Here is a 15,346-nt window from a genome sequence, read left to right on the forward strand (position 1 = left end):
TGTGAGTGTGAATGGTTGTTTGTCTATATGTGCCCTGTGATTGGCTGGCGACTAGTCCAGAGTGTACCCCGCCTCTCACCCGAAGACAGCTGGGATAGGCTCCAGCACCCCCGCGAGGAAAAAGCAGTAGAAAATGAATGAATGAATGAAGCATTTTCAGTGTCAAAAACCTGTCCTAAAAATAGCACGCGGTGATATTAAAATGGTGTCAGAGTAACAGGGTTTTCATACTTCGTCATATCACGTTGAGGCAGATGACACCCAGAAGCGCAGAGCTGCTTGTTCTGGTTCTTCTCTGGGGAGACCTGAGCTTTCTAAAGTGAGGCTTGTGTTTTATCTCACTTCACAACAGCCGCCATTTAAATGTAACCACAGCTTTTATGAGCTACTTTCTTTTTGCAACCCGTCTGTTTTGTTGTGTTTTGTTTTTTTTTTACGCTTGCCTGAACACTTAATGCTCACATTTAGAAAAGTAGAGCTTGTTCCTTTTACTTTCCCGAAACGCAGTGATGAAACCGCTTTGCAAACAGTGGAGTAACTTCCTTTTCCACACGTGTACTTTCTGATAAAGTTACATCACCTTGAGAACAATTGTGGTTAAATAAAAGACCAATAAATAGAAGCAGTACTTTTGAGTATGGAACTACTTCTTATACCGCCTGACAGGTTGAATGGGGCGGAATGAAAAACGTTACGTCGGTGTTTGATTTTAAAAGACCACGTCAAAAGACTTAAAGAGACTTCCTTTCATGGCTCTGCATTACAATTAAATGTTTCTTATATCCGCGTAATCCTTGCAAGATCCCAGGTTGACTCACGATGGGTTTTACATATTCAACAAAAGCGATTCAGCAGGTATGAAGAATCACGGGAAAATCATGCTAATCAAAGATCCTCCATATGACAAGAGTGCTCTGCTGTTTTTACCTATTCATTCATTCATTTGGGTCGCGGCGGGGGTGCTGGAGCCTATCCCAGCTGTCTTTTGGGCCTGGACTGGTGGCCAGCCAATCACAGGGCACATATAGACAAACAACCATTCACACTCACATTCATACCTACATATGGACAATTTGGAGTCTATTACTAATAGTAGTAGGCTAGTGTTAGCCTGCTTATTATCCTGCTTTTGCTCTATTATATGAAATTTGTCAGATAATTTTTTTGTAAAAATTAAAAAAAAAAAACAATAAAAAATAAAAACAAATCAATAAAAAATATCAAATTATTTATCAATTAAATAAAAATTAAATATCAAATATTATATTAAATTAAATATTTATTAATTTTCTATCGCTTTTCCTCACGAGGGTGGCGGGGGTTGCTGGAGCCTATCCCAGCTGTCTCACAGGGCACATATAGACAAACAACCATTCACACTCACATTCATACCTATGGACAATTTGGAGTGGCCAATTAACCTAGCGGAGTACCCAGAGAAAAAACCCACGCATGCACGGGGAGAACATGCAAACCCCACACAGAGATGGCCAAGGGTGGTGCTTACACAAGAAATCACATGCAAAGATATCCACATTTATAAGCCGCAAGGTATGCTGGGTAACCCCTGCATGCTACAATATGCTAATGGTGAAAACACAGGTACTACAAGGGTAATAGCGGGTCCCCAAGCCAACCCAGTTGAGAACCACTGTCACAAGTCACAGATCCTCTATTTGACAAGAGCGCTCTGCTGTTTTTTTAAGGCCCTGCTGCTGAAACATTGTGTGTCTTTTTTTCCAGGGGCCGAAGGAGCCGTTTTCAGCAAGTCTGTGGAAACACCCCACGTTAGAGCCGAGCCGTTCAAAGAGTTGCGGTGAGTCCTCCTGTTAATATCGCACACATCAATTCCACCTTAAACATGCGTTAAAGTGATTTAGGAAGCCAAAGAGCAGGACGCACTAAGTGTCTTCTTCTTCATCGTTAATGATGCATACACATCCACGGCCTGCAGTAAGATACATCACTCTTAACGAGTCAGGGGTGGCTTGTCTGGGGTTTGAGGACTACTATTAACTGGGGGTGTTTTTTTAAGGAATGAGCGCAGGCAAGGACAGATGACGGCGTGGACTCTTTGCTGTCACATGTGATGACAGTCAAGTCGGAATTGGACTGTGTTCATGGAAAGACAGGAAATGAGTACATTCATTCATTCATTTTCTACCGCTTATCCTCACAAGGGTTGCGAGGGGTGCTGGAGCCTATCCCAGCGTCACATTCATACACAAAAAAAGTTTCTCCTCCCATATTGTGTGGAAGTGGTAGATTTTTTTTCTTTTTCCAACTCAGCAGGACTCTAAAAACTGTTTTTAGGTAACAAAAAGGTTTTTTAGAGAGGCGGGGTACACCCTGGACTGGTCGCCAGCCAATCACAGGGCACATATAGACAAACAACCATTCACACTCACATTCATACCTATGGACAATTTGGAGTCGCTAATTAACCTAGCATGTTTTTGGAATGTGGGAGGAAACCGGAGTACCCGGAGAAAACCCACGCATGCACGGGGAAATAATGCAAACTCCACACAGAGATGGCCGAGCGTGGAATTGAACTCGGGTTTCCTAGCTGTGAGGCCTGCATGCTAACCGCTCAACTAAGTACAAATGCAGGAACATTATGAATGGACTCCGGGAAGAAGTTTATTTATCGTGACATTAACAGGAAATGTTAATGTTTTACATCTAACGTAGGTTTGCTAACATGATGACGCGTCTCGCTAATCGATGCTAGCATGTTTGATTACTCCGCTATCCTTCCATCTTTGGTTTATGCCCTCTACCTGTCTCTTCAGACTCCAAATGTGACTTTTTTTTTTACCACAGTGGTGTTTTGTTTTTAAAACAAACAAACAATGCGGTTAGTGGGTAGCTTGTTTTTGTCCCATTGGGAAGCCACAAGCGGTTTATCACGTTCATTTAGTACATACTAACTTTTCCTATCTTGTTGTCATTATGACATTCATTAATTCTCTACCGCTTTTTCCTCACGAGGATCGCGGGGGTGCTGGAGCCTATCCCAGCTGTCTTCAGGCGAGAGGCGGGGCCAGCCAATCACAGGGCACATATAGACAAACAACCATTCACACTCACATTCATACCTATGGACAATTTGGAGTCGCCAATTAACCTAGCATGTTTTTGGAATGTGGGAGGAAACCGGAGTACCCGGAGAAAACCCACGCATGCACGGGGAGAACATGCAAACTCCACACAGAATTGAACCCTGGTCTCCTAGCTGTGAGGTCTGCGCGCTAACCACTAGACCACCGTGCCGCTCGTCATTATGACAATTTTCCCAAATCGGCATCATGAAACCCTGATGGGATCATCCATTCCTACATGGAAGCGTGGTGGAATATGATTCGGCATTTGTTGAAGCCGGGAATCACAGTGCATATTTTTCTGTCTGCGCTTTTAACATCGGTTGCATCGGTCTTGAAGGCTTTCTGCACATGTCGTGTGTACAAACAAGACAGCTTCAGAGCCGAGGTCTTTGCTGTGGTTCCTCCGCATGACTTCTCTTCCAAAAAAAAAAAAAAGATCTTTATAGCGGCACAATGAAAAGAAAGTCCAAGAAGAACATAGCAGGAGACGTGAAGAGCAGACGAAGGCGATGAGCTTGAGAGAAAAGAAGATGAAAGCGTCAGGAAAGAATGGCGAGGGAATAGAAAAAAATGACAAATATCTATTATTTCAGAGTTGCAGCGGCTGCCTTTTCATGTCAGAAAGACTTATTATTTTTTGCAAAGCCCTCCCATCGCGTCAGCGCCGACATGCATCGACAGTCCCTCAAATCTCCCAAGCACGTCAGCAGCTAGCCGTCCGCTATTCAAATCCTATTTTGAGCTAATATCATATTAAACACACAGGTATCTTTTCTCAGCTGTCACTTTTACAAGCAGTCATCCGTCTGCGTGGCAAGAGTGTGTCCTTGCATCAGAGTAGCGACTTTGTGGAAGTTAAAATGGCAGCGTGGGCGCGTGGTGATTGATGCCAATCTCCGGCAACGATAAAAGCAGTATTTATGAGGCAATATGGTAGAAAGTGACAGTGGTACGGCAAGGCGGGAGGCCATAAAGGAAGTAGGTTTTTTTTTGTTACTGTTTGTTGTTTCACCCGTCAGTGACACTTTGATAGACTCACGCCCATCCTGTGATGATTGTCCCGGGAGTCCTCCCTTATGGATGCTTTATATATATGATCAAAACTCCCCCAGAAACACAAAAAGCGCTCAAAGTAGAACTCCAGCAGGGGCTTAAAGTCATCAAACGCACTTTTTAAGTGTGCTGTTGCAATACTTTCAGGGTTGAATCACATCCTGTTGTACGTATCTGGTCTGATGTGTTCACTTTTGGAACCTTTTCCTTAGAAAATAAGAGAAATCAAATCAAGAAGTCAAACTGCAATGGGGAATGAAACTTAATTAACTCGTAGGTCAGGGGTGTCCAAAGTGTAGCCTGGGGCCCATTTGCAGCCCATTCATCCATCCACTTATTTTCTATGCCGCTTATCCTCACTATAATGGAGCCTATCCCAGCTGTCTTTGGGCAAGATGCATGCATGTTTTTGGAATGTGGGAGGAAACCAGAGAAAATCCACGCATGCACGGAAAGAACATGCAAACTCCATACAGAGATGCCCTAGCGGAGATTCCAACCCAGGTCTTCCAGATCTCCTGACTGTGTGGTCTACATGCTAACCACTTTGAAAACTTTGACAAAAACAACAGCAAAAACAATTTCCCCCAAATTATCAGAAGATAAAATCTAAAAGAAAAAAAAATATATTTTAAGAGAATAACGTCATGTTATGAGAAAAAAAACCCAGCATCTCGCCCAAAGTCAGCTGGGATAGGCTCCAGCATACCCCGAACCCAGTGAGGATAAGCAGTATGGAAAATGGATGGACATTGGAATATTCAATTCAATTATAATTTATTTTCCCATAATATTATGAGTAACAAATAAAACAAATGAAATTGTCATTTGGATGGATGGATGGATGGACGTTGTAATATTCTATATTTTTTTTCCATAATATTATGAGCAATAAATAAAACAAATAATTGTAATTTTTTAAATTAATTTGCATTAGCTGTAATTTTACAAGAATACATTTTTTCATAAAAATGTAGCATTGTACCGAGAATAAAAGCAATTTTATGTGGAAAAAACTCATGATGTTATAAGGAAAATTCATGTGGCTAATAAACGAGTTGCCCCCAAAGGCATTTTTAACATTGTCACATTTGGTCATTGAAGTGTAAAAATAAGCTAACCGGTGTTAACATGGTCTCAAAAAAGTCACTAAAGCATGCACTTATATTTTTTTAAATTTCACAGTATAATCAGATTTGCTGATCTCAAGGTGTGTGGATGTTCTCCCACATTCCAAAAACATGCTAAGTTAATTAGCGACTCCAAATTGTCCATAGGTATGAATGTGAGTGTGAATGGTTGTTTGTCTACATGTGCCCTGTGATTGGCTGGCTGGCGACCAGTCCAGGGTGTACCCCGCCTCTCGCCCCAAGTCAGCTGGGATAGGCTCCAGCATACCCCCCACCCTAGTGAAGCTAAGCGGTAGAAAATGAATGAATGAATAAATAGTTCATCATTTCACTTCCTCACGTCCACTGGGATACATTGTGGTCATCTCCGATTACGTCTCTCCTTTTCTACTAGTCTTCTCCCAGCGATAGAGATGACACTGTGGTCTTTGTCCACTCAGCCGTGTTCACCAAAGCCCATTGAAGCAATCAGCCAAGTTACAGAGCGACCGAGATTGCCATTTAACCTGTGATTTTCGCCGCACGGGCCCGTTTTGACTCTCCTCCCGCTTATATATTTATAAGCTCGGTGTTCCGAGCATTGTGTTCGCAGCACAGCACGGATCATTTGAGGACACCGCCAAGGACACAGAATGCAAGATGGCTTGGCAATTTCTATCATGTCAGAGACGTCCAATCATTTCCGTTTGTTTCTTTTTATTTTTGTTTTCCCAAAGGCGAAGATACGAGCAGGAAGCATAGCAAGTTATTAACCTTTGATTCAAGCTGGAGATATGATGTGTTGCCAGGAAGAAACACAAACCTTATTGATCGTAGAGGGGAAATTAGAAAAAAAAAACAAAAAAAACAACAACAACAAAATACTCCTAAAATGTTGCTTTCATGTGCAAAAGGGGAAATGATGAGGGAAGTTTAGCCGGGAGACTTGACTCAGTATTCAACCCTGCACTTAACACCGGATCAATTTTCTCTCTTGTTCTTCAGATTAAAGTCGTGTCAAAGCTCACTAAATGTCATGACACAACACTTCTCAACTCCGCTGGCGCTAATCGTTTTTTTTTTTTTTTTGCTTTGTTTTCTCTTCGGTGGTTCGAGAGAATCCTAATAGATGATTTTGATACACAGAGTGAGACGCTAACATCAATGACTTCAGTATCGACGGGTAAAAAATAAAACAGCCGTTCTTCAGTGTTAACTCTTAACCACAAATAAAGACGTCCCTGTCACATTATTAAAAAAAAAATTAAGATAATAACCCATGAATGTGAGTGTGAATGGTTGTTTGTCTATTTGATTGGCTGGCCACCAGTCCAGGGTGTACCCCGCCTCTCGCCCAAAGACAGCTGGGATAGGCTCCAGCACCCCCGCGACCCTCGTGAGGAAAAAAGCGGTAGAAAATGAATGAATGAAGATAATAATAACCCTTATGTGAGGCGGCACGGCGGTCTAGTGGTTAGCGTGCAGACCTCACAGCTAGGAGACCAGGGTTCGATTCCACCCTCTGCCATCTCTGTGTGGAGTTTGCATGTTGTTGCATGTGTGTGTTTTCTCCGGGTACTCCGGTTTCCTCCCACATTCCAAAAAACATGCTAGGTTAATTAGCGACTCCAAATTGTCCATAGGTATGAATGTGAGTGTGAATGGTTGTTTGTCTATATGTGCCCTGTGATTGGCTGGCTGGCGACCAGACCAGGGTGTGCCCCGCCTCTCTAAAAACCCTTTTTGTTACCTAAAAACAGTTTTTAGAGTCCTGCTGAGTTGGGAAAAGAAAAAAAATATGGGAGTGGGAGGAGAAACTTTTTTTCACTATGTTCACTATGACAGCTGGGATAGGCTCCAGCACCCCCGCGACCCTTGTGAGGAAAAGCGGTAGAAAATGAATGAATGAATGAATGAATGAACCCTTATGTGGTGCGGTGAAGGATGTGTTCCGTGGCTGGGAGGGTCGAGTAGACAGGAAGTGGCTGACTTTGGAGGCTGCTGCACCCGCAATCCAACCTCTGAAGATGATGAATGTATGAGTGGAGGGGAAGTCATTCAAGTGTAAAAATAAGCTAACCATTGTGAATATTAGTTGACAATATTAAACACTTGATCGTTGTCCATCCAGCCAGAATGCTAATAATACAGCATGCAAAACACACTAAAATAAACAGAAAAAAAAAAAGCTCAAAAAAAGTTGAACTGAAAATCAAACAAGTTAAGTGTGTCTTGAATTAATCATTGTAATTAATGCGACTCAAAAGGGGGCGCGGCAGAGAGCGCAACGGGGTTACGCAAAGAAGATTCATGTTTTAATTTGGTAAGCTGCACAGACTGCTAATCAGTTTGTAAACAAACCAGAATAAGTCGGCAAAATATCTGCCCAAACAGCCAGTGTTGCTGCGGTTGATGTTGTTGTTACGGCACGGGGATACAAGTCACCGCCAAGTCTGCAAATGTCAAAATGACGGATAGCTTGTTATACGTGTAGCATCCGAATGTCATCGTTGTAAAAAGTTGGTGGTATCCTACAAAGGCATATTGCTTTTTTGAAGATCTACCCAAACGCTGATGAGTTGCTGTTGTTTTGTTTTTTTTGTGTGTGTTTTGTTTTGTCCTCCAGGCTGGAGTCGCCCACTCGCTCTCTACTAATGGAGGCCCCCAAAGGCATCCAGATCCTGGCCGAAGCCGGAGACATCCAAGCCATCTGCAGGAATGAGCTGCGACTGGAATCCAAGGACGGAGAGGTGAGGTTAATATTTATATTTCTCTATATTTCTGTCATGAGTTGAACTGTAATCCTAATATTCACACTAAATTGGATGTATGAGCTAATTTACCATAAATGCTCCAATTAACGCCTCTAACTTGAGTGATGCACAAACGCAAATAACCTCCGGGTCAAAAAATTTTACCTGCTGTGGCTGTAGGAAACCCCCCCTAATGTATGTTTCGTTAACTCCACAACATGGCATTAGCTAAATTTTTAAATATAGTTAATAGCACATATTGATAAATAAAAGCTTGTCTTTCAACTGGAGGTGGCAACAACAAAAGGCCGTCACATAAACACACTATACACATAAATGATCTATACTACAATCATAAATGAACATTACTTCTTTTTGCACTACTAAAACACACACTTCACTGTTATGTACAATAAGCTTCAAATATGAAATACTGGAATTATGTGCAATAAGATTCATTCATTCAAGTGAAACTCATTTACAATATGTGCAATACTACATTCCGTTTACTGAAATTCCACATTTTGGTTACTGCAATTGGACATCTTGTTACCAGGTTGTGGCGATCCCGTTTATTGCAAAAAGTTCTTCTGCTCACATTTGAATTTCCATTTTTAGGGGTCAATATGGTTATTTGAAACATATCAAGGTAAAACAGCATAACCATAAAACATAAATAAATGCCTTTTAAGTAAGGATCGACCGATACATCGGCCGACCGATATATCGGGTCGATATTTGCGTTTTTTTGTATCAGCCGATACGCGCGCTAATTCGCCGATATATTTTCCGCCACATGATTTACAGTCAGGCAAGCTGCCCAGGCGGCAGAGGACCCCACAACACACGCAGTCATCACATCAATGCTGGATAAATTTAAACTACGACAGGAATGTTTTGATACATGGTTGAATATTTATTCCTTTTAAAGTTGATAATACCGTTTAAATGTGTGTTTAAGAAAGCTGAATCCTACTGTGTTCAGTGTTTACATTTCAATAAAGATTTGTTTAAACATGAGACCTGGAATATTTGTTATCATGGTCATTTTTTCATGTAAATTGAGGGAGCAAAATGAATATCAGCCACAAATATCGGCCCAAGCAAAATCGGCCATCGGTTAAGGGTGATGGAAAAAAATCGGTATCGGCATCGGTCCCAAAAACATATTGGTCAATCCCTACTTTTAAGACAGAAACTTCACTACGCATCTTAAAATAAAGCTATTAATTGACCTATCAGTCGAGCTATCAGTTTGATCATTATGTTTTCATTCAGCAAATATGCTAACCTAGCATGATGTTGCTTTGCTTATGCGATTTTGGCCTGACCTTAGTTGCCTTAATGTTAATTGAATTAAAATAAAACATGAATGTCAAGGTCAACTTTCCAAAAGACCCACAACATATTATTATCAATATTATTATTATTTGTGAGAAACTTTTTAAACGCTTTCTTCCCTTTGCTTTAATCCCGGCGGGCTGATGTGAACAGATCTGACATGACACTACTGGTGCAAGCCAAGAAGGGAAATCCTTTTATCAGCGCAGCCGAGCGTGATGATGAACGCGAGGAGGAGGAGGAGGATGAGGAAGAGTGATGTGATGTGCGGAACGAATCGGCCAATGGGTGGTGGGAAGGAGAGGATGAGCAAGAAGGGAAAATGTAAATAAAGCGACGTTAAAAGACAGAAAGAGGACAGAGGGCGGAGGGGAAATACGAGTCGCGGAAAGTTTGTCAAAGAATGTTAGGGGAAGATTTGGATTGTTGATTCAGTTTTTTTGAAGCTTTTTAAAATGATACGTTATAAAGTATGCCATTCATTCATTCATTCATTTTCTACCGCGGGGGTGCTGGAGCCTATCCCAGCTGGGCACACCCTGGACTGGTCGCCAGCCAATCACAGGGCACATATAGACAAACAACCATTCACACTCACATTCATACCTATGGACAATTTGGAGTCGCCAATTAACCTAGCATGTTTTTGGAATGTGGGAGGAAACCGGAGTACCCGGAGAAAACCCACGCATGCACGGGGAGAACATGCAAACTCCACACAGAGATGGCCCAAGAGTGGATTTGAACTCGGGTCTCCTAGCTGTGAGGCCTGCGCACCAAGCACTCGACCGCCATGTAGCCCAGTAATAAAATTATTTTTCATATTTAAAAAATGTAATAAAAATAGGTAAACTAATAGAAATCAAAATACAGCCAAATTAATATTTTAAGTAATTTTAAGAGAAAACCCACGCATGCACGGGGAAAACATGCAAACTCCACACAGAGATGGCCGAGGGTGGATAAAGTATGCCAGTTCATGCTAATTTTATTTCTATAATAAAATAAGCTGCAAGCCACAAATAGCCCCCGCACCGCACTTTGGACACCCAAAGTGCTAAGGTTCCTACATCCTATAACCGACCACAACTATTTGCAGCCAAGTAGTGCACTTCATTTTGCCTCAATTGCATCAATGGAGCCACAATCAATTCCCCACCGTTGGCACCGGACTGATTATAATGGCCGTAGCTACTAAGCTACTCCTCGCTGCCACTCGGAGTTGGCTCCCTGAATAAAAACAGCGGAAAAAAAGCTATAAATGACTAAAATTGCTTCTGTATGCTGCTATTACAATGATTTCCAGAAATTGTAGCAAATGTGAGTTTCAATATGGAGTCACTTCACTTTCCGGGCAGTCCTGCAGAGTGGAGTCTATATGCGAGCGAATAGAAAGTAATGAGAGGTAGACGTCCTGTGGAGGAAAATAAAAATGAAGCGTGGGGGAGGCCGGCACACTTGCTTGGAGAGCAATTAAGAGTGGAGAGTTGAGATTCAGCAACAGGGTTGTCTGAGGTTACCACATTGATGATGGTGATGATGATGATGATGATGATGGCGAGAGTTTGGAAAGAAGACGTGAATGTCATTATTTTTTTAGCTTTTCACAGTTCAACACTTCTTAATTGCTGTTAAACACTAATAAATTGAATATTTTTTATAGTTGGAGCATATTAAAACCTATTTAAAACAGATTTTACCATTATTAGAGCCCTGTAGACATCAACTAACACCCCTATAGTCACATTTGCACTCTTATTATTGTTTGTTTTCAACACATTGCTAATGTGCAGGCTGCGGGATCACTGTGGGGACATAACCACAGTGACGGCTACCGCTAATAGCATATAGCAAGCTACCGAGCTACCGAGATAACTAGTTAGCCTCCAATTTATTTGTTCTAAACTTAAAAAAGTGGAGTGGGGAAGAAGGCCAAACTAAAAAGCAAAAAAAAAAAAAGTACCACTTCCACACATAATGGGAGGGTAACTTTTTCCATTCTATCAATGCAACATTACTGATGCCTAGTGATGAAAATACTACACATGACTTGTGTTTCCATTTGTTTTGCTAATAATAATTAAGATTGTTTAATAACAACAATCTAATAACGCCATTGGCTGGCCACCAGTCCAGGGTGTACCCCGCCTCTCGCCCAAAGACAGCTGGGATAGGCTCCAGCACCCCCCGCGACCCTTGTGAGGAAAAAGCGGTAGAAAATGAATGAATGAATGAATAATAATTAGTTCATTCCTTTTTTGTAACCCGCGATATTTGAGACTGTAATCACTGCCAGTTATTAATCATAACCACAACCTTTCGGAATATAAATAAACAGAAATAAATCATCTACCGTGTCAAAGGCTACATGCACAACATCCAGCACTTGTCTTAAAACGATCCCTTTTCCCCTTCTAGATCTCTCTGGACGCTCGCAGGATTCGCCTGATGCAACTGCCCGAGGGAAAAGCCTCATCCGGCAGCTCCTCGTCCTCCGGCACCAGGCAGATGGTCTACGAGGTCTGCGTTTGCCCCAACGGGAGACTTTACCTCTCACAGGCCGGGACGGGGTCCACCTGCCAGATCAGCGACAGCGTCTGCCTCTAGGACTGAACCATCCAGCCAATCAGGAACACTCACAGGTATTCCCGAATTGAGACTGATTCACAACAGACATGGAAGCATGAACAGTCGCTCGGACTCGTATTTTTGTAAAAAAAAAAAACAAAAAAAAAAGAGTGGAAAAACCTCTGGACACTGTATTTATTATGTGGTATTATGTCACTTTCTACATGGAGAACAGTTGTATTAATTCAATCCACTAGATTAACTGATTAACTTTTTTTTTTTTTTTTTAAACGATCCCAAAGGAGCCTCTTATCTCCGCTCTATTGGGAATATCAACGGGGCTCCAGAGTATCGATTTTAATGGCGCGATCCAAACTGCCATACTTCTTCATTGTGAACACAAGACGACAAGACAACCACTAGGGTGATCACCCATGGCAACAGGCCACGCCCACTCATCTTCACTTTTTGCCTTTTTTTTGTAAGGATTTACCACGGCATGAACGGCCCCCAAACAAGGACCGCTACGTGTCAAATGCTTCTCAAACCTTTTCCACCAAGTGCCACCTCCCAAATGTTTCGTTTGTCGTCACTGCTAATCGGCTTATGAAATGCGTTTGTTGTTTTTTTGCTTTCATCTTTGACTTGTAGTGGATTCTTAAAAACAGCAGAGCTCTCCTGTCATATAGAAGATCTTTTTTTTTTTGCTATTTTTGTCGACTGGCTTAAAAATCCAATAAATTCCACACCTCAAATTAATATAACTATTATCTGATGTTGCAGCGTACCACTAGATGGAGCCTGCGTACCACCACCCTACCACAGTTTGAGAATTTTTGACCAAAAAAAAAAATGGGAATATTTTTTATTGAAATATTCACTGCAGTTTCATAGCTGATTGTTTTTCAGGAATTTCAATTCATCTTGCAGATGAATGAACGTTCCGGGGAATTACCAGTGCTGAACTCCATTTCCAGAAAAAAAAGAAAAAAAAATGTAATTGACTTTTCAGCATCCCTTAATGCAAATTATTTTTTTACCTATCATATTCAACATAAAGTCCATCCTGCTCTGTGGTCACCCTACTTGTTTCTTGCACTGGGAAGCCATTTTTGTAACAAAGAAAGTGAAGAAGAACTACAAGAACATTTTTCAAACAAAAGCAAATGCGAGAGCCACTCTGTTTGAAAGAGGGGGGAACTGTGCCTTGTGCCTTACGTCGACGCACTTGTGGCAAAAAGAAGAAGAAGCACATCACCTCCACTTTCTTTTGGCATCGACATGACCTCCACTTTTTCTTTGTTCCGTTTGCCTTTTCCTGTCCGTCTGAATGCAAAGACCTCCTCTTCATTTTTGTTCTACTAATTAAATGTCAACATAGGACCCAAAAAAGTCACCTAAACTTATTTGAAGCCTGCTAGCTTGCAGTACTTCGTCTAATAGACGCTGTGTCTCCATGAATTGAACAACGCTGCACCTCAAATCGAGATCCTTTAAGGAAAACTGTACTTTTAGGTGAGGGGGATTTCATCTGTCACAATCCTTATGTGAGACATGAACATTTCTGTTGTCTGTATAGAGAAAAACTGCAATAATGCAATGTAAACGGATTCACCTATTCCACCTACAAAGCGCTCTAAATTAAATTAAAACACCTGTAAAAACTCTAATATGTAATACCTGCAGTATTTTGCTCATTTTAAGCTTGATTTCACTAAGCCCATAGCAACAAACGTTTGCAATCACTAATTTTGACTTTGACACCCTCCAGGAAGACGGAAACCTTGCTGGGTGCTCAGCAGATCCAGCTAGTATAGCCATTCCCATAGCATTAGCATGTAGCATAAGTGCTAAATGGTTCATTGACGAAATAAAACCATCGCGAAACATTTACATTTACAATGTCAGCTCTCAACGGGGGGCAGCACGGCGGTCGAGTGGTCGAGTGGTCTCACAGCTAGGAGACCAGGGTTCAATTCCACCCTCGGCCATCTCTGTGTGGAGTTTGCATGTTCTCCCCGTGCATGCGTGGGTTTTCTCCGGGTACTCCGGTTTCCTCCCACATTCCAAAAACATGCTAGGTTAATTAGCGACTCCAAATTGTCCATAGGTATGAATGTAAGTGTGAATGGTTGTTTGTCTGTATGTGCCCTGTGATTGGCTGGCCACCAGTCCAGGGTGTACCCCGTGTACTCTCGCCCGAAGACAGCTGGGATAGGCTCCAGCACCCCCACGACCCTCATGAGGAAAAAGCGGTAGAGAATGAATGAATGGGATGCTGACTGATGGTATGTCTGTATCTTCCAGCACACACTACAGTAGCTAGAAAAGTAGTTCTTTGTTGTCAGCTCTTACAACAACAATGTTGCCGTAGTGTGGTTATTATGTAGGTCATGTTATGTTAATGGAACATGGTTGGTGGTTTTTTTTTTTTTTTTAGAGGGCTTTATATGTGCTTCCCATTAAGTGCATTAGCTGCCTTATGCTAGCTCTCCTTAGAATGCACAGAAAAGGGAGATACATGTCTCGCATAAGGATTGTGGCTTTTTTTTTTGTGCAGTTTTCCTTTTAAAAATACAGTCCAGTCATATACTATAGAGCAGTGGTTCTGAACTGGTTTGTTTAACTGGCGGTAAGACATCCCCCCCCCACAATCACATAAGTAACCCAAAATCTGGATATTTTTCAACTCACGTCTTCATAAAAAGATAGGGCAGTTTGAAGTTGAGGTTGTGCAACATGTGTGCTGCTGTGTGCTGTGTAGCGCGTGGGGGAAATGTAGAGGTTACCCAGCATGCCTTGCGGTTTGTATAGTTTTGCATGTATGTCAGTGTGTGTAAGTGTTATTTGGATCCCTGCACAGTCTGTGTGGTGCAATTGCTTCGTGTGTTCCTTTCGTGTTGACTTGCGTCGGTTTTGTTCTCACCGCGAGCGCTACAAAGCGTTTTGTGTTGATAACCTCCTGTCCGTTTGTGCTGTGTTGGCAGAGAGTAATTGCTGGCTGATTGATGCAAATAAAAGAGCACTTCCTTAAAGCAAGCTGAACTTTTCCTCTCACCGTAATATCGCAATATCTTCTTCCAGAGAGGACGATTAATAGGTAACAACCGTCTGCATGAAAAATTCCTTTCAGAAAAATAAATAAATTGCGCGGGCAGGGACTTGGAACCTACCAATTGAGAACCACTGCTGTAGAGGAGTGTTTTTGAAATTGTGTCCTTAAAAAACAGCAAAGCCCACCTGTTATATTTATGTAGTAGGTCCTAAATAACAGCAGCACACCCACTTAAATAAATGTCACATCTCCAGTGTTTTTTATTCTTTAAGCAAACCAAGTCATGAGATGTAAAAATAAAAATGCAACAAAACGTGCAGCAAAGTGAATCTGAAGCAACATCATGCTAAGGTAAGATAA

At 41.7% G+C, this 15,346-nt stretch overlaps 2 protein-coding genes across 10 annotated transcripts in view; one reads left to right on the forward strand and one right to left on the reverse strand.

The window, feature by feature from the left end:
* sgcd (sarcoglycan, delta (dystrophin-associated glycoprotein)) overlaps positions 1-15,289 on the forward strand; it is a 153,702-nt gene extending 138,413 nt beyond the window's left edge. For 2 of the 3 annotated variants that reach the window (XM_058086773.1, XM_058086771.1), the window contains exons 6-8: positions 1,744-1,816; positions 7,896-8,019; positions 11,782-15,289. In XM_058086773.1, coding sequence (XP_057942756.1) covers positions 1,744-1,816; positions 7,896-8,019; positions 11,782-11,970 — 386 coding nt within the window. In that variant the 3' untranslated portion in view covers positions 11,971-15,289. The remainder of the gene's footprint in view (positions 1-1,743; positions 1,817-7,895; positions 8,020-11,781) is intronic. The other variant, XM_058086772.1, reaches the window with a different exon arrangement.
* Positions 1-15,346, reverse strand: part of LOC131138124 (uncharacterized) — a 141,042-nt gene that overhangs the window by 81,147 nt on the left and 44,549 nt on the right. The gene's annotated exons all lie outside the window — the stretch shown is intronic.

The sequence above is a fragment of the Doryrhamphus excisus genome, chromosome 11 (genome assembly GCF_030265055.1).
Source record: "Doryrhamphus excisus isolate RoL2022-K1 chromosome 11, RoL_Dexc_1.0, whole genome shotgun sequence".
NCBI lineage: Eukaryota > Metazoa > Chordata > Actinopteri > Syngnathiformes > Syngnathidae > Doryrhamphus > Doryrhamphus excisus.